This window comes from Phascolarctos cinereus, unplaced genomic scaffold (genome assembly GCF_003287225.1).
Source record: "Phascolarctos cinereus isolate Bilbo 61053 unplaced genomic scaffold, phaCin_HiC Scaffold_4;HRSCAF=312, whole genome shotgun sequence".
Lineage (NCBI taxonomy): Eukaryota > Metazoa > Chordata > Mammalia > Diprotodontia > Phascolarctidae > Phascolarctos > Phascolarctos cinereus.
In genome coordinates this window covers 645645171-645671150 of record NW_027555847.1, presented here as the reverse complement: position 1 = coordinate 645671150, position 25980 = coordinate 645645171, and the positions used below count along the sequence as shown (strand labels likewise).

Sequence of the window (25980 nt, the reverse complement as noted above, 5' to 3'; positions counted from 1 at the left end):
ACAACTGTAAGTGTCTGAGGCCAAATTTTAAATCAGGTATTCCTGACTCCAGGCTAGAGGTTGATCTGATGGGCCACTTTGAGAGAAATTATCACTAAGGTGTTTTGTGTTTACATGTTTTCATAGTATAAATTACCTTGATTTTTTTTCATGTCATTCAAACAACACACATTTATTCATTGCTAACAGTTACAGGTATGGTGCTAAGCTTTTGGGGCACAAGGTAAAAACAAAATCCCTGGTTCTTAAGGAGCTTACATTATAATGGTGTGGACAGCATCAAATGTGTGAAAAAGAGGACATACAGACTACATTTAGAGAAGCTGCAAGGCAACCTTAGAGAAGATGGCACCAGCAGCTGGCGGGATGTGTCTAGAAAAAGTCTTTTAAAAAGAGGAAGCACTTGAGCCAGTTCTTAGAGGAAGACAGGGATCCCAGGAGTTTGAGGATCAGAGGTAAAGCATTGCAAGCATGTGTGTGAAGGCATGGGTCAGGAGATGGAGAGTCATGTACAAGGCAGCAAGCAATTATCAATCACTCAGTGTGTGTCTGTCTGTGTGTCCTGTGGCCTGTTTGTGTTTGTGCACACGTACGTGAGCCTGTGTAAGCAGAGGGTATGGAGGGCAGTAAAGATAAGAATCCTGGAAAGATAGGAAGGGGGTTATGTTGGCATGTTTGAAGAACTCTGACTGTAAAGGTAAAAGAGATGCACTAGATACTGATTACAGGATGATAGGGTTGAACCCACACTTGTAGAAAATTGATGGCTTAGTTTTGGAGAAGACTTGAGCAAGGGAGATCAGGTAGTAGAGGTGTTGAACACCTGAGCTGGGGTTATAGCTCTGTGAGTGAAAAGGCATCTCGTAGCACCACGGATAGTGCACTGGGCCTGGAATGAAGATCTGAAATCAGATTCGGCCTTAGATAGCTTATTAACTGTGTGACCTTGGACAAGTCACTTAACCTCTGTTTTAATTTAATTGTCTTGATTTAATTTAAAATGTAAATAATAATAGCAGCTACATTTTAGAGTTGTTGTGAGGATCAGATGAAATAATATTTGTAAAAAGCTCTTAGCACAATTTTTTTAGCACATAATAGGTGCTATATAAATGCTTATTCCCTTCCCCTCCCCTTATTTAGGTTTACAGGAGTAAATTACAGTATTTGCTAACCAGTTGGATTTTTTGAGTTAGAAAAAAGAGTTGAGGGTGGCATTGAGGTTGAAAATCTGGGTATCTGGGATGATGGTGTTAACCTTAACAGTAACAGGAAAATTCATAGAGGGGAGGGTTTTGAGAAAAAAATAGTGGATTCTGTGTCGGACAAATTCAGTTTCAGGTGCCTCCAGGACATCTAGTTTGAAAGGTACAATAGATAATTCATGATGCTGTATTAAAACTCATGAGAGAACTAGGGCTGCATATATGGAAATGGGAATCATCTGCATAGAACTGATGAGATTACCAAGTGAGAAGTGTTGGGAAGAGAGCCCAGGACAGAGCCCAGGACAGAACCTTGGGTTTCGTGAATAGTGAGAGGGCTTGAAATGGCTGACAATTCAGCAAATGAAACTCAAACAGGAAAAGGGAATACGATGAACAAAAACCCAGAATGAAGGCATTCAACCGTGTCAGATGCTTCATAGAGTTCAAGAAGGAAGAGGATTGAAAAAGAGCCTTTCAGTGTGGAAATTAAAATATATTGATAACTTTGGAGAGAAAAGTTCAGTTGAAGTCATATTACAGAGGGTTTAGAAGAGAGTGAAAGGGGAGAAAGTAGAGACATCAGGTCAAGTATAGAAGTTTTTGGAAGGAATTTTGCTGAGAAGGGGAAGAAAGATAGAGGGAGATACCTGATGGGTATCATAAGATGAAGTTTTTTTTAATGTTGAGGGGACTTGGGTATGCTTGTAGAGAAGCATGGAGGAAGCTGATAGATAAGTAGACATTGAAGATTAGAGTGAGAGTATGGATAATAGAACAATCTGCTGGAGAAAAGGGGATGGAATAGGCTAAAAGGTATGTGTAGAAAGGGTTGGACTTGTTGAGTGAAAGGGCTACCTCATCATCTTAAACTGGAGGAACTCCTTGGGAGATGTGAGATGTCAGAACTCTTCATGAATGACTTAATTTTTTTTTCTGATTAAGTCTGAAATGAAGTTCCCTGCTGAAAGCACAGCGGGAGGAAGAGGGAGAGTAGTGACACATTTACAAAGATAATTCATTTATGTGGTAAACTTGTGATGAACAGCCTAAAGTATATAACAACTTCTAGTATGTTTACAATGCCAAATTAACAAAATGGGACTAAAAACATTAGTATCATTTTTTGAAATAATATTTTTTTCCCTAATTACATGTCAAGACAATTATTTGTTTTTAGTTTTCAACATTCACTTTTATAGGATTTTGAGTTCTAAATTTTTCCCCCTCCCCAAGATAGCATGCAATCTGATATAGGTTATACATGTACAGTCATATTAAACATTTCCACATTAGTCATGTGAAAAAAGAATCAGAATAAAAGGGGAAAACCATGAGAAGAAGGGAAAAAAAAGAGATAATAGTATGCTTCAATCTGTATTCAGACTCCATATTTCTTTCTCTGGATGTGAATAGCATTTTCCTTCATAAGTCCCTTGTATTTGTCTTGGATCATTGTGTTGCTGAGAAGAGCTGAGTTATTCATAATTGATCATCACACAATGTTGCCATTACTGGGTACAATGTTCTCTTGGTTCTGCTCACTTCACTTGGCATCAGTTCATGTAAGTTTTTCCAGGTTTTTCTGAAATCTGCCTGCTCATCATTTCTTATTTCTCAATTTCTAATTCTTTGCCACCACAAAAAGGAATGATATGAATATTTTTGCACATGTAAGTCCTTTTCCCTTTTTTATGAGCTCTTTGGAATACATACTGAATAGTGATGTTGCAGGATCAAAGGGTATGTGTAATTTTATAGCCCTTTGGGCATGGTTCCAAATTGTTCTGCAGAATGGTTGAATCAATTCACTATTCCATCAACAGGGTATTAGTGTCCCAATTTTCCCACATCCTCTCCAACACTTATCATTTTCTTTTTTTTTATATTAGCCAATCTGATAGGTGTGAAGTGATACCTCAGAGTCGTTTTAATAAGCATTTCTCTAATCAAAAGTGATTTAGAGCATTTCTTCATCTGAAAACTTTCTCTTCCTATCCTTTGACTACTTATCAATTGAGGAATGGCTTGTATTTTTAAAAATTTGACTCCATTCTCTATGTGTTTGAAAATGTATTTTTACAGCAAGTGTCTCTGATAAAGGCCTCATTTCTCTATATATTTGCTGTAAAAATTGTTTCTCACCTTTCTGCTTTTCTTCTAATCTTGGTTGCATTGGTTTTGTTGTGCAAAAGCTTTTAAATTAAATATAATCAAAATGATCTGTTTTACATCCCATAATGTTCTCTATCTCTTATTTGGTCCTGAACATGTAACTCACTTAATTTTTCCTTTAAGAATTTGGATGCTATACCACTTTGTACATACATGTTTAGAATCAATGTTATTTCATTGTCTGTGGTACTTTTTAGCAAGATGTAGTTGCTTTCTTTATCTCTTTTAATTAGGTGTACTTTTGCTTTTGCTTTGTCTGAGATCAGGATTGCTACTCCTTTTTTTTACTTCAGCTGAAGCATAATAGATTCTACTCCAGCCACTTATCTTTATTCTGTGTATGTCTCTCTGCTTCAGGTGTGTTTCTTGTAGACAGCATATTGTAGGATTTTGGTTTATGATCCACTCAGCTATCTGCTTCCTTTTTATGGTAGAGTTCATCCCATTCACATCCACAGTTATGATTACTGTGTATTTCCCTCCTATTTTTCTTTCTGTTTGTCCTCTCTCTTCTTTCACCCTTTCCCTCCTACCAGCTGTTTTGCTTCTGTCTGCTGCCTTCCCTCATTTGTCCTCTCTTCTGTCAGTCCCTCTCTACCCCTCTTCCCCCTTACTTAATCTTCTCCCCTCCTAATTTCCTGTCAGGTAAGATAGATTTCTGTATTCAACTGAAGGTGTATTATTATTCCCTCTTTGAGCCAATACTGATGAGAGTATGGTTCAAATGATGCCCATTGCCAACCCTCTCACATCCTTCCCTCCACTGGAATAGGTTTTTTGCACCTCTTCGTATGACATAATTTACCCATTCTATCCCTCCCTTCCTTTTAAACCCAATGTACTCCTCTTTCTCATCCTGTAGGTTTTTTTATGTCATTCCTTCAAATTCACCTTATACTGTACCCTCTCTTTATGTATATTTCTTCTAGCTGTACTATTAGTGGTACAGTTTTTTAAGAATTACAAGTATCAGCTTCCCATGTAGGGATGTAAACAGTTCCGCTCCATTGAATCCCTTATGTTTTCTTTTCTCTTTTTTCCTTTTTAGACTTCTCTTAGGTTTTGAATTTTTTGTTTAATTCTGGTCTTCTACTAAAGCATGAAATCCTTCTATTTCATTGAATGACCATATTTTTCCCTTGAAGTATCATGCTTAATTTCAGCAGGTAGGTGACTCTTGGTTGTAGTCCTAGCTCCTTTGCCTTCCAGAATATCATGTTCCATAATCTCTGATCCTTTAATGTTGCAGCCACTAAATCCTATGTAATCCTGACAGTGGCTCCTAGATATTTGAATTGCTTCTTTCTGGCCACTTGCAGTATTTTTTCCTTGACCTGATTCTGTAATTCTGTAATTTGGCTGTGATGTTTCTTGGAGTTTTTATTTTGGGATCTCTTTCTTGAGGTGATAGTTGGATTCTTTGAGTGCTTATTTTGCCCTCTGGTTCCAGAATATCAGGGAAGTTGTCCTTGATAATTTCTTGAAAGATGCTTTCTAAGTCCTCCTTTTGATTATGGCTTTCAGGTAGTCCAGTGATTCTGACATTGTCTTTTCTGGATCTATTTTCCAGGTCAGTTGTTTTTCCAATGAGGTATTTTACATTTTCTTCTATTTTTTTGTTCTTTTGAATTTCTTTGATTGGTTCTTGATGTTTCATAGAATTATTAGCTTTTACTTGCCCAAGTTTAATTTTTAAGGAGTTGTTTCCCTCAATTAGCTCTTGTACTTCCTTTTCCATTTGGCCAATTGTACTTTTTAAGCAGTTGTTTTCTTTTTCTAAGCTGATGATTCTTTTTTCATAATTCTTTTGCATCGCTCATTTCTTTTTTTGATTTTTCTTCTTCCTCTCTTATATGATTTTTAAGCTCCTTTTTGAGCTATAAGTTCTTTTCAGGCTTGAGACCACTTCCTATTTTTCTTTGGTGTTTTGCACATAGATGTTTTGACATTGTTGTCCTCTTCTAAGTTTGTGTCTTGTTCTTCCCTGTCACTGTAATAACTTTCTGTGGTCAGATTCTTTTTTTGTTGTTTTTTGTTCATCTTTTTTGGCTTTTCCCCCTTTTTTTTTTTTAATTTGAGCTCTTCTCCCAGGTTGGAAGGGGGACCATCTCAGGCTTCTTGTGCCAGGGCCTGCAGGCCCTACCTGTTTACATGGTGCTGTACTGATGTTGTCCTGAAGCCTGTGGGGGACCCTCATATCTGGTGCTGTGCTGAGGGGGTGGGTGGGAGGTTAGCACTGCTGGAGGCCATGGGGTCTGGCAGCTTAACTGGTGCTGAACCAGGGTCCTAGTGGTGGTGTCTGTCACGTGCTGAGGTTGATGGGGTGTTTCTGCGTTTTCCTCAGGCTACTCTAAAGCATGTGGAGGTCTGACTGCTGGAGGCTGCCTGTTTGCTTAGGCATTGCTAGTGGCATCTACCTGTTTGTCTGTGACTACACTGAAGCATGTGGCGGTTCTCAGAGCTGGCTATTCCCCTGTCTATGTTGAGATACACAGGGGGGACCTGGTGTTGGTGTTTGTCTATTCCACAGCACTGGGGCTCAGGATCTCCCACTGGTTTGCTGAAGTGAGGCTTGCTGGGATGCTTTCTGTCCTGAACTGTGTTCCCCTTTTACCTGAGTGAAAGAGCCCTTTCTTGCTGATCTTCTGAGTTTCTTGGGCTGAAAGATTGTTTTACCTTGTCTTTTTGCTGGTTCTGCTTTTCTAGGATTTGCTTTGGGGCATTATTTTATGGTTGGTGAGAGGTGAATATGGGAGAGTTATGGCAATTTACTGCTTAATCTGGCATCTTGGCTCCCAGAAGTTGTCTCTCTCCCATTTTTGTTACTTTGTTGTTTGCAGGTCACTTGAGCCAAATTTTGCTAATGATGCATTCGTGGCTACCTAGAGAGGAAACTCCTTCTGCCAGTTCAGATTGGCATCTTCTCCACAATTTATAGTTCTAGAACATTTCCGAGAGCACTAGTGTCAAACCCACATGGAAATAAGGACCATTAAACTGTACAGAAGGGTCCCTATAGGCCACATATCAACTTAGAAAATTACATATTCACATTATCTATATTCTTTTGTATTTTATTTATTTTCTTACCTCTTTCCCAACTACATTTTAATGTGATTCAAGCTGCATTTGATTGATTGATACCTTTGGCCTAGAGCACTACCAGATGAAGTGGCTTGTTCATGGTTACACAGCCAAGGTTGAGGGCAAGACTTGAAACAGCTCTTTCTAGCTTCAAGGCTAAGCCTCTAGCTACTGTCTATACTACATTTCATGGCATTATTCATCAGTGTAAAATTTTATAGACTCTTTTAGTTGGAAAGGACTTTAATCACCATAATCATATGTGTAACCTAGTACCCTCAGACGAAACTCTAAGGTTTTTCCCAAATTAGCTCTCAGTAGTTGAAGAGATGAACTAGGAGCAAGTTGTAGAGAGAAAAAGCCAACTTAAAGGATTTCTAGGTTTTTAGGAAGTGAAAAACTTTAATAATCAAAGTAGTTAGAAAACACTTATCTTGTACTTGATTCCATCAGTACTGAATGTATGAATTTCCTTCTTCACTATACTAACCCTGAAAAAAATACTTATCTTGTCACTTTTTGAACAATTCTTATGGTAGAAACTTGTTACCTTTCAACACAACCTTCCTCTGGATACATCTCTCTTCTCAGGGTCCTTCCTAAATTATGAGGCCTAATAAGTGATGTCACCAGGACAGACCACCTACCTCCATGCTGAAAGAAGTTTGTGTGACTTTTTTGTCAGGGATATTATAGAAGGAACTGATTTGTGCTTCAATAAAAATTGAACTAGTTGGTTTACAAAAAGTTCCTTTCAATTCTTATGATCTAGGAGCTCCCCAGTAATTGTAAGAGATTTAGCTAACTTTTACCAAAGGTCCTGAAACAGTATTTGTTTGCATAATGTCCCTATTCAAATTTAGCCTTAGATTTGCTTTGCTTATTTTCTTTGGAAATTGTTTAGAAATTTTTAATTCTTCTTATTCTTAATTCTTAAATGTTTAATAAAAGATGTTACCAGTATTCATTCATTTTCTCAACTCCAATTCTTGCCTCAAACTGTTCTCAGACTTGTCAACTTTGTTTCATTATGTCATGCTATTACTAGCTTGGCCTACTTTCTGTGATAATTTTGGAGAATATTGTTTCTAACTATAGGATTAAAAATCAATACTAGGCATCCTATTGTATCCTAGTATGAGCTTCTAAAAAAAAAGGTATTAAAGAGCACAGTTTAATGATTCTGTAGGTATGTTTGCTAATCTTAAGAATTCTTTTTTTTTAATTCCCTCACGAGAGATCATATAATAAATAAAGCATTGGGTTCATCCAGAGATCTCATTCTGAGTCATATCTGTTGATCCATGTGACCTTGAGCAAGTAACCTTATCTGTAAATTTGTAATAATTTTTGTGTTAACTTCCTCATAGAGTTGCTATAAGGAAAGCTGTTTACAAATTTCCAAATGCTAAAGAAATGTGAGATACTGTTATAGATTATTGTTTGTTAATATATTTGTAATCAAAGTGTTGTATACATGTGAACTGTTATCACTACAGAGTAATGTGATGTGTGGCTATAAAGCAATGAAAATTATTTTACCCCTTTTTAAAAATAGCAGTACTAGCGTGTTGTATCATAAGAAGAAATTTTCTTCAACATAGATGGATAAGTGAAAAAGCATTTTTAAGCCCTTACTATTTGCCAAGTATTATGCTAACAACTGAGGATACAGATTTTTAAAAATGAAAACAGCCCCTGCCCTCAACAAGTTTGCATTTTCTATTAGTGGAAAGAGCCTGAACTTGGAAGGAACAAATAGAATCATTCTCTGAAAGAGGGACGAATTTGTTCAGTTAATTTGATTAATTGTTCTTATTGACCCCAAAGGCCAGAACTAAGAGTAGGGAGAGAGGTCAGTTTCAACTACAGGTGAACGAAAACTTCCTAACTCTTGGAACCCTAGAGTTCTTCAGTCCAGTGCTGATATTGTTGAGGACATTTTTGTTCCAGTGAGTGTCTGGAGTAGGTTTCTTAATGGGGCCCCTGTGATTCTGAGAGTACCTGCAGCTATCACTTATTGTGAAACTTTCACCTCATTTTAACTTGTTTCAACCCTCTGGGCTTTCATTTACTTGATGGCAAAATGAGAAGATGGACTAGATCAGGGGTAGAATGGCCCTCTATGTCCTCAAGTGCAGCCCTTTGAGTGAATCCAAACTTCAGAGAACAAATTCCCTTAAAAGGATTTGTTTTGTAAACCTTAGACTGAATCAAAAGGTCACACCCAAAGACCCAGAAGGTCCACATATGACCTCCAGGCTTCAGGTTCTACTTCCTTATATGGTTTGTGTAATGCTTCCCTCAGCTACTACCCTAAATCTGATTCTACAGTCCCTAACCTTATCCCCACCCCTTTCTTAAATTCTAATGAAGATCCCTCTTCTATGGGAGATACTAGGTGTCTTATCTCAGCAGTGAGGAAGAAGGATTAAAGCACATGTTAAATCTATCAGTATATATACCTTGACCGAGAAAATGCAATCATGGGCTCTGCTTTGTTTATTCATTCCTAGTTTGTTGAATATAAAGTGTTTTTAGTTTTAAAAATTATTACCAATTGTGTTGATAAGTATGTTTTATATGGATATGTTTTATTTTATTCCTGTCAGTGACTTCCTTGTGATCCTTGTGGGATCACTGGTGTAAATATTTTTGAAACTCTTACCGTGTAATTGCTTTCTAAAAGATCAAACAAATTCATACTTCCTTCATTGGTATATTATTATTATTCTTCCCACATCTACATAAGTATTGAATTTTATTTTTTTTTTGTTTTGTCAGTAAAATTGCTATTCATAGAGTGGCATTTTTTTAAAATTAACTGAGAAGTATTATTGACCAGCTACAATGATTTTGATATTATTTGAGGTGGATACGGAAACAGGATTAATGTTTTTCAGTCTTCTGGTTTTGTTCTTATTGCTAATACATTTTTAAATGATGTTTTTATTAGCGTCTTCATTTTAAAATTACATTTGTTTCAGAATGTATCTTTCTCCACCTAACTTATTTTGTTACAAAGTTTGTTACCAATTTGTTATAAATTTACAGACTCCAAAACCAACAGCGTGTCTGATAGTATTTCTTTCTAGTTACATGACCCTTGCCCTAGTTCAGAGTTTTACCATTTCTTGCTGGGGATCTTGCAGCAGCTTCCTAATTAGTCTGCTTGCCTCCGATCTTTCCCTCTCTGCCATATTGTTCTTGTAAAGTGCAGGTATAACCATGTCACGTCCCTACTGAATAAACTTCAGTGATGCCCTATAGCTCTTTTGATTAAAAAAATATGAAATAAAAACTCCTGACAAACAAAATCTGTAATCAGTATGAAAGGTTTACACCACAGTCCCCCAGCTCTGCTAAAGTGGAAAGGACAGTCTACTTTCTCAACTCTTCTTCTGGGTCAGCCTTGATCATTGTTATTATACAGAATTCAGGGGGAAAGGGAAAGGGTTTTGGATGTTCCTCTTTCTGTTCATGTTGTTGTCATTGTATATATTGTTTTCCTGGCTATTGTTGTCTCACTTTGTATCAGTTCATATAAGTCTTCCTATGGTTCTCCGAGTTTTTCAGAAAAAATTTTTTAAAATTCATTTGAGATTATAATTAGCTTCAGAAAAGTAAAAAGTTAACTTCTTATAAACAAAACTATAAAGCCATCCATATTTTGATAAAAAACATAGATTAAAATAAAAGACAGCTATCAAGTAATTTTTATAAGACTAAAGTAAGAATTAAATTTTTGGAGAGATATTCAGTATATGTGGTTAAAACAAGCAATTATAGTAAAAATGACAATATTGCTCAGATGAACATATAGGTTTATTAATTCAAAATGCCAATAGGCTATTTCATAGAGTTGTATAAAATAATACAATTCCCATGCAAGAACAAAAGATCAGGATTATCATTGGAAATCATGGGAGAAAAAAATGGAGAGAAGGGAATTTCCCTACCAGTTCTCAAATTATATTATAAACTACTAGTAAAAAATTATTATAAGCCCCAGCTCTACTTAATCTCCAGATAGGCATATGTAATTTGCTATGTGGCTTAAAGCCAGTCTGCTTCTTGTCCCCTCCCCGATTCATCCCAAATGAAATGGAAAAAAAAAACAACCCAAACCAGATATCAGAATTGTGGGCATTAGTCATTTAATTACAGGAATACTGCAAATAATGTAATAAAAAAAACCCCAGTGAACAATGGCAGTCAAATTAATGCTTGATTGAACTGTAAAAGGATCTTCCATATGGCTGTGTAGGAAGAAAAATAGGGGGATGGTAACTGTGCACAATTAGCAGTTGGCAGGGCATGCCCAGCTGATTCAGTACCAGTTATATCCCAAGTGGGTTGACTTAATCAAAACTTGAGAAGAAGCATATACAACGGAGACATCTGGAGATTTGAACATCTTGACAGAAGGGGTAATTTTTATCCATTCTGCTCTACATAATACTTTACAGAGAACTGACTTATTAACTTTAAAGCCTTGATAATTAACACAGAATTTTTAAAAATTGCTGTAGGAGGTCAAATACCAACTGCAACAAATGGAGGAAGTATGACCTCATTGGTATTTGAAGAGACAGATGGGAGGCGTAGTATTCTCTGTTGAGTGTTTGAAATTCTGTTCCCTGTCTAATGCCCTCTAACGCGCTAGTAGTAATGTTTCAGTTACAAAATAAGGGAGAGAGGAGATGAAAAACACATTAAAAAAAACTTTTATAACAGAGTTAATTCACTAAAGGTAAATGGTATAGAGCACAGATATGAAAAAACCTGCAAAATTGTGAGCAGACCACATTACAATGTAATTGGGAAATAATTAACTAGACAAATAAAATGTATAATAAATTAAAATAACAGTACAACATGGAAAATGTTAAATTGTGGCTGTCTGAGGCAATGTGTGACCCACAGGTATATATATACTACTAGTATAAAGAATATCACTTAATAGAGTAGTGTAACTATTTATGTGTTTGTGCCTGTGTTCTTTTACCTTCTAACACTGTAGTGTTAGGCATTCGTATATTTGAGTGATGATGATTATAGATTTTTAAAACTAAACTAATTTTAACAAGGATCTTCTCTTAACTTGGACTTAATCTTTCATCTTCATGTGGTCTTCATTTGGGGCTATCAGCAATATGATACAATGGAAAGATCACAGGATTTGGATTTGGAAGACCAGGGATAAAGTTCTGGTGCTGTTGCTTATTGGCTAGGAGACCTGGTGCAAATCAGGTTACCTTTTTCAATTTTAGTTTCTTTGCCTATAAAATAGAGATGATGATAGTGATAAAAATGACAATAATAATAATAGCTAGCATTTATATAATACTTCAAGGTTTGCAAAGGGCTTAACAAATACTATTATCTCGTTTGATCTTCACAACTCTGGGAGGAGGTAGGTGCTATTATCATCCTTATTTTACAGATGAGAAAACTGAAGCAAACAGATGTTAAATGCATTGCCCAGGATCACTCATCCTAGAACATGTCTGAGGTTGGATGTCTAGGTCTTCTTAATTCCAGGTGCAGTGCACTCTCCATTGTACCATTTGGACTGCCTACTTCACTGGCATCTTGTGGGGACATTTTAAAGAACAACAAAGGGTTATAAGCACTAAAGAAATCTGTCAATGTGATGGCTTGTGGAAGGAGCAATGGATTTACAGTTGAAGGACTTGAGTTCATATCCTATCTCTGATGTTCTAGGAGGTTTGGGCTAGATTTCCTCTCAGGACTTTTCAAGGTATAAATCTGTGATGCTATATAGCTCCTCATTTGATGGACAAAGAGACTAAAATTCATAGAATCAGGGTGGTGTAGTGGAAAGAACTAAATTTAGAGTTAAAAGATATGTATAGAGGCTAGGACTGTGGATGATTCCTTTGGCTGTAGAGAACTCTGGGGAAAGTAACATTCTTCCACTCATGAAGATCAGCACCTCATTGGACAGTTTTTCTTCACTTATTCTCTGTGATAGAGTCACCTGGTAAGCATATGGATGGGAGAGAGTAGATATTAGAAAAAGGTAGAGTTCAGGAGGTTTTGGAATAACACAGGAAAAAGAAGATGAAGGCCTAAAGTATAAGATTGGATTAAAAGGAATAGAAAAAAGAGATAATGTGGGTATTGAATCAGTAAATAAGGCAAGGAAACTGACTAGGTAGTAAACATCAGGGGTGCAAAAGGATAATGGGCTAGTATTAAGGGAAGGGTAGGCAAGAGTCCTGGATGACACCAAGGTTAAGAATCTGAGTTCTCATCCTGAGGCAGGATGATGATGTCTTTCATAGGAGTAAATAAGGTTGGAGTTCTAAATCAACAGCTAATAAATAACTCATCTTGGATTTGAACTCAGGTGTTCTGATGCCATTGTTCAGTGCTCTTTCATTAGCTACACAGTTGCTGGAATATCTGAACATGATAATGAAACTTTTTACTAAGATAATTTTGTACCCAAGAAGTTTTTCAGTTATGTCAAATCTTTGTTTATCCTTCTTGCCTTTTTTTTAAGAAAAAATAAAACATACTAACACATTAACATGATATAAACCCATTTCATTTGACCATGTTGTGTTAAAATAATTTTTAAAAATTAATAGAAACCTATTTTCTTTCCCTCTTCCCTCCCCCCTACTGTTGGAAGGCTGTGGGGAGAAAACCAAAACCCTTGCAACAAATATTTATAGTCAAACAAAATTAATTACCTCATTTACCAGTGCCCAAAATTATGTCAGTCTCCACCCTGAGTTCATTACCTCTATGTAAGGAGATAGTATCTTTTATCATAGCTCCTCTGTATTCATAGTTGATTATTGCTTTCAAAATTATTTCTTTATGATATTATTATTGTATAAATCATTATCCTATTCCTGCCCTCAATTCGCTATTACTATTGAGTGCAGCACCATCCTCTTCGTCCTGCAACCTAGGGTGTCATCCTCAACGTATCATTATCACTTACTCCCCATTACCAATCTGTTCCCAAGGCCTGTCAATTCACCTTCTCAGCATCTCTCATATACGCTTCTTTATATCTCTGACATTGCTGCCACCCTTGTGCAGGCCTCATCACCTGCCTGGACTATTGCAGTAGCCTGCTAGCGGGTCTGTCTGACTCAACTTTCTCCATCCTCCATTCAGCCACCAAAGTGATTTTCTTAAAGGGAAAGTCCAACAGTGTCACCCCATCTCCCACTCCTTACTTGAAAAACTCCAGTGCAGTGACTCTACATTGCCTCCAACATCAAAAACAAAATCCTCTGTTTAATGTTCAAAGCCTTTCAGTAATGAAGCCCTCTCTTACCTTTCCAGTCTTCTTACTCCATACCACATACTCTTCAATCCAGTGACATTGGTCTTCTCACTGTTCCATGTCTCAGCTCTGGGCATTTTTTCTAGCTGTCCTCCTATACTCAGAATGCTTTCCCTTCTCATTTTTTCCCACTGGCTTCTCTGGATTCCTTTAACTCCTAATTAAAATCCTATCTTTTACAAGAATCCTTTTCTAACCCCTCTTAATTCTAGTCCCTCTCTACATGTTTATTGTTGTTACCTATTAGATTGTGAACTTCCTGTGGGGGAGGTAGGGGCTTGCCTTTTGTCTATTTTCATAGGCTTCGCATTTAGCACCATGCCTGGCACTTAGTAGGCATTTGATAAATGCTTATTGGCTTACTGCTCACTTCACTCTTCATCAGATCCAACGGGTCTTTCCAGGTTTCTATGAATCTGTCATCATTCTTTTTTATAGCATAAAAGTATTCCATTTCAACCACACACCATAATTTGTTCAGCCATTCCAATTCTTGTCCATGACCAGAAGAGTTATTCTGAGTACTTTTGTACATATGGATGCTTTTCCTCTTTGATTGCTTTGAGGTATAGCCCTAGTAGTAGTGTTGCTAAGTTGAAGGGTATGCACAGTTTAATACTTTTACTCCAAATTACTTTCTAGAATGACTATACCAGTTCAAAGATCCACCAACAAACCTTTCCACCTCAAAGTAAATGGAATTCATGTTGAGGTTAGGATAGTACCTCTTTGAATTTGCATAAATCAACAGTGGGCATTGAATGACAAAACAACTGCTGAGTTGTATTTGTATTAACATTTTACTTTTTAAATCGACGCTAAAATTTTTTAGCATAACATCATTAAAGTCATCTCAACTAGTTCACATTCAAGAAAGAACCTGGTGTCAAGGGTTTGAGGCCCTAGCCTTGCCTCTTAATAGCTGTGTAATCTTAGGCAATCCTTCTTGACTCTCAACTTCCTTAGGGCTTTGATGGGGATTGCAGTTCTTTCTGTGCCTAACTCACAGAATTATTGTGGGGATGAAACAAAATAGTTTGTATAAGGGAACAAAACTTTGAAACTATAAAAGGTTATATAAATGAGTCCTTTGTCATGGACTTTAGCAATGTAAGGTGGTGAATTACATTCCTTCTTTATGGAAGAAAGAGCATGGTATAATGGAAGGAGTGAAGACTTTGAGACAAATTCTGACTCAAATCCTTTTATTAAGGGGATTTGTTCTGTGAAGTTTGGATTCAGTCAAAGGCCTACACCTGAGGACCTAGAAGATTTCATGTGGCCTCAAGGCGGCAGGTTCCCCTCCCCTGAGGCAGAAGGTCTGAGTCCAATCCTAGCCTTTCTCATTAATTGTGTGACTTTGGGCAAATCCCTTAGCCTTTCTAAGCCTCAGTTTCCTAATATGTATCATGAAGGGACTGGAGTAGATGTTTTCTGAGATCTAATACACAGTTGACATTCTGTATTTATGGCCTGTAAGGCAGGGTGCATGAGAATCAATTATTAAGTGAAGCCCTATAATCATATTAATAAATATTAAGGGCCTACCATATGCCAAGTACCGTGCTAAGTGCAGAGAATAGAAAAAGGTAAAAGACAGTCCCTGCTCTCAAGCAGCTTCCAGTCTAAGGTGGAAAAACAATATGCAAACAGTACAATTAGGATTGTTTGGGGAATGCTTTTTGTAGAAGGTAGGATTTTAGTTGGAACTTAAAGAAAAATGCTGAGAGCAGAGAAATGGTGTGTCATGAAACATCCAGGAGGCCAGTGTCACTGGATTGAAGAATAATGTTGGGAAGTGTAAGAAGACTGGAAAGGTAGGAAGGGCTAGATTATGAAGAACTTTGAATACCAAACAGAACATTTTGTATTTGATACTGGAGGTGTTAGGGAGCCACTGGAGTTTATTGGGTAGGAGGGTAATGTGGTTAGACCTGTGTTTATAAAAAAAAAATCTCTTTGGTAGCAAATGGAGGATAGATTGGAGTGAGGAGAGATATGAGGCAGGTAGACCCACCAGCATACTATTGCAGTAGTCCAGATGTGGGGTGATGAGGGCATCTACTAGAGAGGTGGCAGTGTCAGAAGAAAGATGGAGAAATGTGCAACAAATGTTGCAAAGGGAAAATTGACTGGTATTGGCAACAGCTTGAATACAGGCATGAAAGGTAGTGTGGAGTCCAGGAAGAGTCCAAGGTTGTCATATTGAGGGACTGGGAGAAGGTTGTTGCCTTCAGTAGTAATGGAAGGAGGGGAGCGGGATGTGAGGACAGTTTATAGGGAAAGATTATGAGTTCTGTTATGGGTATATTGAGTTTAAGATGTCTACTGAACATCTAGTTTGAGATGTCTGAAATATAAGCTGGAAATGTAAGATTGGAAGTCAGCAGAGAGTTTGGGGTAGGATAGGTAGATTTGAGAATCAGCAGCATAGAGATGGTAATTAAATCCATAAGAACTGATGAGATACCAAATGAAGTAGTTAAGAGGAAGAAATGGTCCCAAGACAGAACATTGTGGGACACCTGTTGGTTAGAGGGAATGATCTGAAAGGGGATTTAGCAAAAGCGGCAGAGTAGGAATGGTCAGATTGGTAGAAGGAGAACTGGAAGAGAATGGTATCCCTAAAACCTATAAAGAAGAGAGTATCAAAGAGGAAAGAGTGATCAGCAGTGTCAAAGGCTCCAGAAAGGTCAAGAAGAATGAGGCTGAATGAAGATCACTTGATTTGTCAACTAAGCCATCATTAATAGCTTTAGAAAGAGATGTTTCAGTGAAATGATAAGGTGAGAAGCTGGATTGTAAGGAGTTAAGAGAATGAGAGCAGAGAAAGTGGAGGCACCTATTGTAGATGGCTGTTTTGAGGAGTTTAGCTACAAAAGGCTAAGAAGGAGTTCACAGTGAATAACATCAGGGTTTTTTTTTCTGTAAAATATGAGGTAAGGTTCTCAGCTAAGAGAACTGAGGGAGGGAGAACCTTGGGAGGTTGGAGGAGGGATGAAAAGGTTTGAAACAGCTGCTGTTGAGAGTGAGATAATGAACTGATAAAGGGAGGTATTAGTAGGATTGCATAGCAACAGTGAGGGCCTACTTGAGGTTGTGAACATAATTTTGTAGGAGACCCAGTCAGAACAGTTGTATGATTTTCCTCCATTAAATTTAGAGTGGTTTGATATAAATTGGAATAATTTTTGTAAGTAAATGTCTCTTTTCCAAATCATTTCTGAATTGATCTTTTTTTTCTTTGTGGTTGCAGATAGTTATCTACTATCATAGCATATAAAAACCCTTTTGTTTTAAAAAGAATTATTTCTTTATATGACACATGCTTGCTTCATATGTTCTAGGTGAAAAACGACTATATGTTAGAAATAGCTGATCAAGTGGACCAGGAAATTGCTTTGAAGTTGGGTTGCCTTGAAATACGGTGAGCTTGATAAACTGTACTTATTTATATGGATATTTATCTTTTGAAGGAAGATTAATTCTTTCAAATATGTTTACATTAATTTTGAAAGTTATTCCTCTTCACTTTACTATCTATCAAGGATTTTTTTTTTTTGGAGGGGAAAGGATTGTAGATCTATCATTTATTTGGTGTAGGAAACTTCTGGCTAGAAGTTCCTTCTACCATTGCAATTCAACAGCTGTTTTACACTTTATAATCTTAGGAAGTTGCCTGGAGTATTGAGAAGTTAAGTGAGTTACCCAGGATCATACAGTCAGCTTATATTACAGGTGTGCCTTGAACCCAGCGTTTTTTGACTCCTAAGCCATCGTTCTGTCATCTTTTCTGTACTTTGTGTCCTCAAAATATGGCCATAAAATACAAATTTGAAATGGAAGAAACAAGTAGGTGAACAGATTCATTAAATGTATTTAGTCATTCAACAAGCACTTACCATGTGTTGGGCATTGTGTTATATACTGGAGATACAAAGAACTTCGAAAACGCAATTCCTGCCATCAGGGAGCTCATATTCTAATGGGAAAAATAATGTGCAAAAAAACTGTATGCACAATATGGAATAATAAGGGTGGCTTGAGGGAGGAAGAGAGAAGATGAGGAAAAGCCCCTTGCAGAAAGTGGAATTTTGAGATCTGGAAGGAAGACAAGAGGCAGAGGTGAAGAGGGAGGTCATTCCAAGCTTTGGGACATAGCTAGTGAAAAGTTACAAAGTTGGAAGATGGAATGCCGTGTTTGAGGAGTAGCAATAAAAGGCCAGTTCAGCTGGATTATAGAATATGTAGCAGGGAGTCAAGTGTAAGAAGGGGCCAGTGTGTGAAGGGATTCAAGTGCCAAATAGAGGATTTTATATTTGAACTTGAAAGTTATAGGGGACCAGTGGAGTTTATTGAATGGAGATTCGGAGTATTTGTGTGACATGGTCAGACCTACACTTTAAGAAAATCACATTGACAGCTTGAACATATGAATTAGAGTGAGAAGATACTTGACAGGGAGACCAACCAGAAGACTGTGGCAATAGTCCAGGTCAATCAGTCAAGAAACATTGAACATCTGCTGTATGCCAGGCACTGTGCTGAGTGCTGGAGATAAAAATAAAGGCAAAAGGCAGTTTCTACTCTCAAGTAGCTCACAGTCTTAATAAGGGAGACAATATGCAAACAAGCCTGTATATTAAAGGTATGTATAGGAAAAATTGGACATTAATTAACAGAGGGAAGATACCAGAATTAAAGGAGTTGGGGAAAAACTTCCTGTAGAAGGTGAGATTTTAGCTGGGACTTGAAGGAAGCCAGAAGGCATAGGTGATGAGGGATAGTATTCTAGGCATGAAGGACAGCTAGTGAAAATGCCTAGTCAAGGGGTGGAGTGTCTTGTGTGAGGAACAGCAAGGAGGCCAGTGGCATTGGATCACAGAGTTCATAGAGAGGAATAAGAAGACTGGAAAGGTGTGTGTTGGAGGATAAGTAGGTTTGAACACCAAACAGAGGATTTTATATTTGATCTTGGAGGTGACAGAGAGCCTCTGGAGGTTGAGTAGGTAGTGGGGTAGAAGGAGTGACATTGCCAGGCCTGTGTTTTAGGAAGATCACCTTGAAAGTTGAGTGGAGATGGATGGGAATGAGGGAGACACTTGTGGCAGGAATGTCAACCAGCAGAATATTTACTGCACTAGATGAGACATGGGGTGAGTTTGAATGAGGGGTTTGAGGATGACACAAAGATTGCCTTCTTTCTCCTACTCTCTCTTCTTTTGTATTAAACTTAACGTTTTTGCCTCAGCTTGGATGACTAAGAGGATGATGGTATAGTAAGGGGAAAGTTTAGGGAATGTGTGCTAGGATACTGATGAAACTGAGGAGGCATGCATTAACACCCATACTTACACAAAACCCAGAAAAGTTGTGGTGCAGGCATGGGGCCGTTGAGGTTAACATTGTTCACAGGTGAATTAATTTGGGACCCATCTGTGTTCACTTTGTTCCAGCTGATTACAAAAGCAATGTGTAGGATGTGTAAAGAGCTCATGAAACCCAAGCAACCACTTTGATGACTGTTTTTAATCTTCTTGTCAGCAGTTTTTATTTGTTTTTATCTTTCTGAACTCATTTTAAATTGCCTTGAGACTGCTTCTACATGGGAGTATTGAAATATGATTTAGGGGATTGTTTATTTTAACTCAAACTCCGACCAATCCATTGGACCACAAGCAGGATAGCTACCCAGATGGGGCTAAGATAATGAATTCTGTTTGTTTATGTTGAGTTTGAGATCCCTATGGGCATCTAGTTTGAGATGTCCAAGAGGAAGTTAGTGATGGAAGACTAGAGTTCAGGAGAGAAGTTTGAGATGGATATACAGATCTGGGAATTATCTGCAAAGAGATGACTATTGAACTCATGAGAGCTGATTAGATCACTGAGCAAGATAGTATAGAGACAGAGAAGAGGAAAGGGGCTCAGGGCAAACCCTTAAGGGATACTCATAGTTAATGGGCATGACCTTGGTAAAGATGCTGCAAATGAGACTAAGAAAGAAAATGCAGGATTTTTATTATTAAATGTTGCTAATAATTCCTATAATGGTAAAATTGCTAATTTTAGGAAACCAATTAGTTGTATTTAATGTGTTTTTAAAGACAGTATGTTAAATTAAACAATTCAGTTATGAGAAATATTAGAAAGTAAGTCATCACAGATATCACCATTTTCAAAATTTTCTGCTCTTTAGCTTTTGTAAAAGTGCTTACAATAACTACAGTTATAACTTTATTTGCTCCAAAATTTGAAAAAAATTCATTCAAAATATTAATTTATACTTTACACTTATAAAATTTTAAATGTCATTCAAACACGTATATATTTATTGTTACAGAGGGTAAAAATTGCAATGTAATTAGTTATTTAATGCTTAAGTGGTTAATAAATAATTTTTTGCATGAACACCTTGACCTATGGTCTCACTCTCCAGGGGGTTCACAAACCACTAAATGAGAACCATTGTACAGTGAATAGATTTAGGGGTGAAATCTTATCTTTAACAAAATTGAAATAAGATGATTAGTGAACTGAATATGCACTTTTAAAAATTAGAAAGCCAAAAAATAACCAAATCTAAAATAAGTACTAAAGAGATATATTAAGAATTAAAGGACAAATAGATAAAGGGAACCCCCCCCAAAAAAAAAGACCCAAAAAACTATAAACCCAAAAGATGGTTCTCTGAAAATATTAATGAAATTGATCAATCTTTAGCCAATCTGGTTAAAAAGAAGAGGGTAGAAAATAAAATAGCAAATGAGCAAGGTGAAATCAAAACAAAATGAAAATAAATTTTAAAAATAACCAGAACTTATGCACAGTTATGTGCTAAGAAAACTGAGAACACAAAAGAAATAAAGGATTGGCTAAGCAAGTTGTAATATAATATTACTTTGCTGTAAAAAATATGGAGAAGCATGGGAAGATCTATACGAACTGATGAAGAGTGAAATAAGCAGAGCCAAGAAAATGAAATACATAATGACTACAACAATATAAATGGAAACAACAACTACACACACAAAACAAAAGTGAGTGTTGCAGGATTATAAAGAACAAACATGGCTTAAAAGAGGTATGAGAGAGCACTTCAGATCTACTGCTTTGTGGTGATGGGAGGTCCACACTTGTTGCACATTGCAAGTTCTCCTTTAAAAAAAAACCAAACCAAACTCTGTTACATGGAATGGCTCATTTGAGATAATAGGAGGAGAAATACTGGGGGAAACTATGATGATATATTTCTCAAAAGCTTATTGTTAAAAATTATCTATTTTGTGTAACCCCACTAAATAGTTATTCCATATGTACTTAAGTATAACATTTGAAGACATCGTTTCAGCTTTTTAAGTGTCAAGTCAACAAGCATTTACTGAGTTCCTACTATATACTAGACACTGTATTAAGTGCTAGCTAATAATAGCTAACATTTATGCAGTGTCTTAAGGTTTGCAAAGTGTTTTACCAATGTCATTTCATTTTATCATCATAACAACCTTGGGAATTTTGTGCTAATATTGTAACCCCCATTTTATGGATGGGGAAACTTGGGTAGAATTTAAGTAACTTACTCAGAGTCACAAAGCTAGTAAGTGTCTTTTTTTTAAAATATAAATTTATTTATTTTTAGTTTTCAACATTCACTTCCACAAATTTTTGAGTTCCAAATTTATCACCCCTCCCCCACCCCAAGACGGCATGCATTCTGAATACCCCTTGCCCTAGTCTGCCTTCTCTTCTATCTCTCCCCCCTCCCTTCTCTTATCCCCTTCCCCTTCTGTTTTCCTGTAGAGCAGGATAGACTTCTGTACCCCATTTCCTGTATTTCTTATTTCCCAGTAGCATGCGAAAACATTTTTTTTAAAAACATGTGTTTTTAAAACTTTGAGTTCCAAATTTTCTCCTTCCTCCCTCCCCACCCACCCTCATTGAAAAGGCAAGCAAGTCAATACAGGCCATACGTGTGCAGTTATGCAAAACACTTCCATAGTAGACATGTTGTGAAAAACTAACTCTATTTCCCTTAATCCTATCCTGCCCTCCCATTTATTCTATTCTTTCTTTTGACCCTGTCCCTCCTCAGAAGTATTTGCTTCTGATTACCCTCTTTCCCAATCTGCCCTCCTCTCTATCACCCCCCTGCTCTCTTGTCCCCTTCTCCCCCTGTTTTCCTGTAGGGTAAGACAGATTTCCATCCCAGTTGAATGTGTATGTTATTCTCTCCTTAAGCCAAATCCTGTGAGAATAAGATTCCCTCATTCCCTCTCACCTTTCCCTGTTTCCCCTCCACTGTGAGAGACTTTTCTGTTGGTTTTTTTTGTGTGTGTGAGATAATTTAGCCCATTCTACCTCTCCCTTTCTTCTCCAAGTATCATCCTCTCTCATCCCTTAATTTTATTCTCCAGGTATGACCCCTTAATCTTCAACTCACCCTATGCCCTCTATCAATCTATCTATCTATCTATCTATCTATCTATCTATCTATCTATCTATCTATCTACCCATACATATAATTTTTTTCCTTCAACTACCCCAATACTGACAAAGTTCTTATGAGTTACAAATATCATCTTTCCATGCAGGAATGTAAACAGTTCAATCTTAATAAGTCTCTTATGATTTCTCTTTCCTGTTTACCTCAAAGCTAGTAAGTGTCTTAAGGATGGATTTGAACTCAGATCTTTCTGACTCCAGTTCTAGGATTCTATCCATTGCTCTTTCCATAGCTGTGTTTTGGCATATAGTTCAACTTTTTACCTTGTACAAGAACCCCTCTCTACAACACCAGCACATGGTCATCTCTCATTTGCTTGACCACTTTCAATAGTATAGAGCTCACAACCTCCAAAACCATCACATTCCATTTGGGGAAAACTTTTCTAAGTTGTTGTTGTTGTTAAAATTTGAGCCCACACTTTATTTCATGTAGTTTTATTCCATCATTTCTTCATGAACTGCCTAGAATGATGATCTCACTTCTATGGAGTATTTGGAGATTTTTGTTGTAACGTTACATAACTACTGTCACTGCCAAGTGACTGCTCTTGGGGCCCAAATGCAAGCTTCACTTTGAGAAGAAAAAAGGTTTATAATTCATAGAATGTTTCCCACACATCTTAGGTTATTAAAGGCAATAAAGTATTTCTTTGAAGTGCTTTGTTTTTTATCTTAAGAAAAAAAGATTTTAAGAGACAGGGGAAAGCTGGCTTGTGTCAAGATTATAGATTTAGAAAGAGATAGAACCTTGGATGTCATGAAATCTGAACCCCTCAGTCTATAGATGAGGAAGCTAATGCACATAAAAATGAAGTGACTTACTATTGTCACACAGGTAGTAAATGTTTAAAGGATGGATGATTTTCCTGTATGTAATAGGGAGTTAATGCTAGTTACTCAGATAGACTTTGTCAATATGGTAACTATAAAGAGGTCTGCTGTCTTACCAGGTCATATGTTTGTAGAATTTATCAAAATCAATGGCAACTGTCCACTTGTGGTAATTCATATGGACCCAAATACTTTTAGAAAGAATCCAGAAAGTATTTCCACAGTTTGCAAATTAATTAATGAGCACTTTTTAAGTAATTATCTTTTGCAAAACATTGTGCCGTGTACTGGTAAAACAAATAGGAAATTAAGGTCCCAGCCCACAGTGAGCTCGAATTTTGAAAAGTTGAGAGACAATATATTAAGGAGGTTCTAGCTGCAAGCCAGGTAGAAAGGCTCGTTATTTTGTAGGCTGCAGAGGCTACACGTCTTCTTTAGTGTTTTTTCCATTAATAAGACCATATCAATTTCTAATGTTCAGGCATTGAAATGGTGCCAAGAATATTGGCATCGAGTACTTTCTTTCCTGGATCTTCACTAGCTATGGTTGCTGAGTTACCAGGTCACATCTCTAACTCCCTGGATGATGAGTTCACCAGTGGGCTAAGCAGGGCAGGTGGTCTGGGATAAGCCTCTTATTCTAGGGGCTTACCTGCTTTTTGCTATTAGTTGATGAAGTTGGTGGTGACAGGGAGGGCACATCCCTTCTGCATATGAGTTCTTCCCTGAATAATGATTGTGCTGGGTGGAATGGAAACAGCCTGTGGTCTGTTGAGCTCCTGATGAAGATTATTTGGTGAAGATCAGTGGAGTGTCGAACAAGTTATATTATTGTTGGAGAATACTCAAGACCATCTGGATAGAAAGAGTACATAGATGAATTTTTGAAATATCACCAATCTAACATAGAAGCATGATATAGTAATGAGGGTGACAATTACTGTAGCTCTCTCTGCAAAAAGCAGAGCAACTAAAGCCATCTTGACCTGGTTTTGTGGTGATTTTATTCTTTAAAAGGTGGGAAAACTGACCAAGAAAACTGTTCTTCTGGATCTGATCTCTCACCAAGTAGGAGAAACTAGTTGAGACCAGGGATGGGAACCTTGTGAGGAAATGACAGCTCCATCTTGGAGTTTGTGATAAAGGTGATTCAAAAAAAAAAAAGAAAGAAAGAAAGAAAGAGTAAGAAGCTTGCAACATTGCACTCTAGGTTTTGGAAAAGGAGATTTCAGAGTGAGAATAGGAAAAATAAGTGGGATCATATATACCAGAATTCTTCAGAGGAATTCATCCTAAAGGGAATGGAAAGCTCTCAAGCATGAAACTCAGAAGATAAAAAGGGAAATAATTCTGATAAAGGGGGGAAAAAAGTAGCATCATCTAAAGATAACAGCATAAATGCGTGGGAAATTTATCAACCACCTTAGTTTTTAAAAGAAATATGTACAAGTGCAAGTCTCAGAGAACAAATTCAAGAGCATGGCACAGTCCCCTAAAAAGAGTGAGGGGCATGCTGAAGCTCAAAAGGCAGATGATTTTATTCATATATTCTGTGAAACCAATGTAGAAACTCTGTTGTTTTATTCTGTGAGGCTGACAAGAAAAGCTGAAGCTGCACATGTTTTTGTCTTTGTCTGTTTTAACTATCTTTTTGAAAAGGAGACTCAAAGACAGGATAAGATTGCTGCTTGGGATAAATGAGGTGATAACTGATAACAAAGAGAAGGCAAAGACGCCAGGCTTTACTTCTGCTTATTTTCTCTGCTAAGGGGAATGATGTTTGGAATGGAAAGTACAGAACACATGGCCAATAAAATAGGGAGCTCATATCCATGGTAAGGAAGGAGATGAGCACTGGAGTTGCCCTTGATAAGTTAAGGTCACATGGCATAGATGAACTAAAATCTCTGTTATTGAATAAACTGTGGCTACTTAGTCTCTGTTATCGTTATTTGAAAGATTATGAAGTACAGAAGTGCCACTGAATTGAAAGCAAGGAGATGATGTCCAGATTTTCAAAAAAGACAAGAAATAGCATCTGGAAAGTCGAAGCTAGTGAGTTTGACATTGATTTCTGTCAAAATTCTAGAACATATTATTTGACAAAAGGAAACATGATTATAATTACACAGAATGACTTCATTTCACGGTCATACTAGATTAACTTTACTTCCTTTTTGGACAGTGCTTTTGAAGTGGTAGTTGCAGTTTCACTTTTAGCAATTGAGTTGGCAATCTCCTGTGCTATTTTCTTTTTCTTTTTAAATAAAGATATGGACCAGACAATATTATAGTTAGATGGATTTGAAACTGGTCTATCTCTTGCCTGTTTTTGTATCCTTAGCACTTGGCACATTACTTGGCACATGGTAGGCACTTAATAAATGTTTAATGTTTGATTGATTGAATGGCCAAATTAAAAGAATACTTGCTGATCATTCCAAGTCCACTTGAAAAGAGTTCTTCAGTGGAGTTCCTCAGGAATCTGTGCTGTTCAGTATATCAAAGACTTAAATAAATGCCTAAGTAACATGTTTATAAAATTTTGACACCGATCTAGGAGAGATTTAAAAAATCTTGATTTGTTAAGATACTCCACCAAATTGAATAATTGAATAATATGAAAATGAACAGTATATAAATGTAAAGCATTATATTTGAATAAAAAAATTAAACTTCATAATTACAAGAAGAATTTAATTTACTTTAAAAATTATGGTTTGGGATATTACAAATATGGCATCAGTTAATAGTGTATAATGGCAGCCAGGAATTCTAATGTAGCCTTGTTGCATCGAGACATAATGGCCAGGAAAAAGACAGCTATGCTCCCATGATTCTCTCTTC

General features: G+C 36.9%; 1 protein-coding gene across 12 annotated transcripts in view; it reads left to right on the top strand.

The window, feature by feature from the left end:
• The window catches only part of PTK2 (protein tyrosine kinase 2), a 437298-nt gene that overhangs the window by 183501 nt on the left and 227817 nt on the right, over positions 1-25980 (top strand). For all 12 annotated transcript variants that reach the window (XM_078153772.1, XM_078153765.1, XM_078153766.1 and 9 more), the window contains one exon: positions 17145-17224. In XM_078153772.1, the coding sequence (XP_078009898.1) occupies positions 17145-17224 (80 nt within the window). The remainder of the gene's footprint in view (positions 1-17144; positions 17225-25980) is intronic.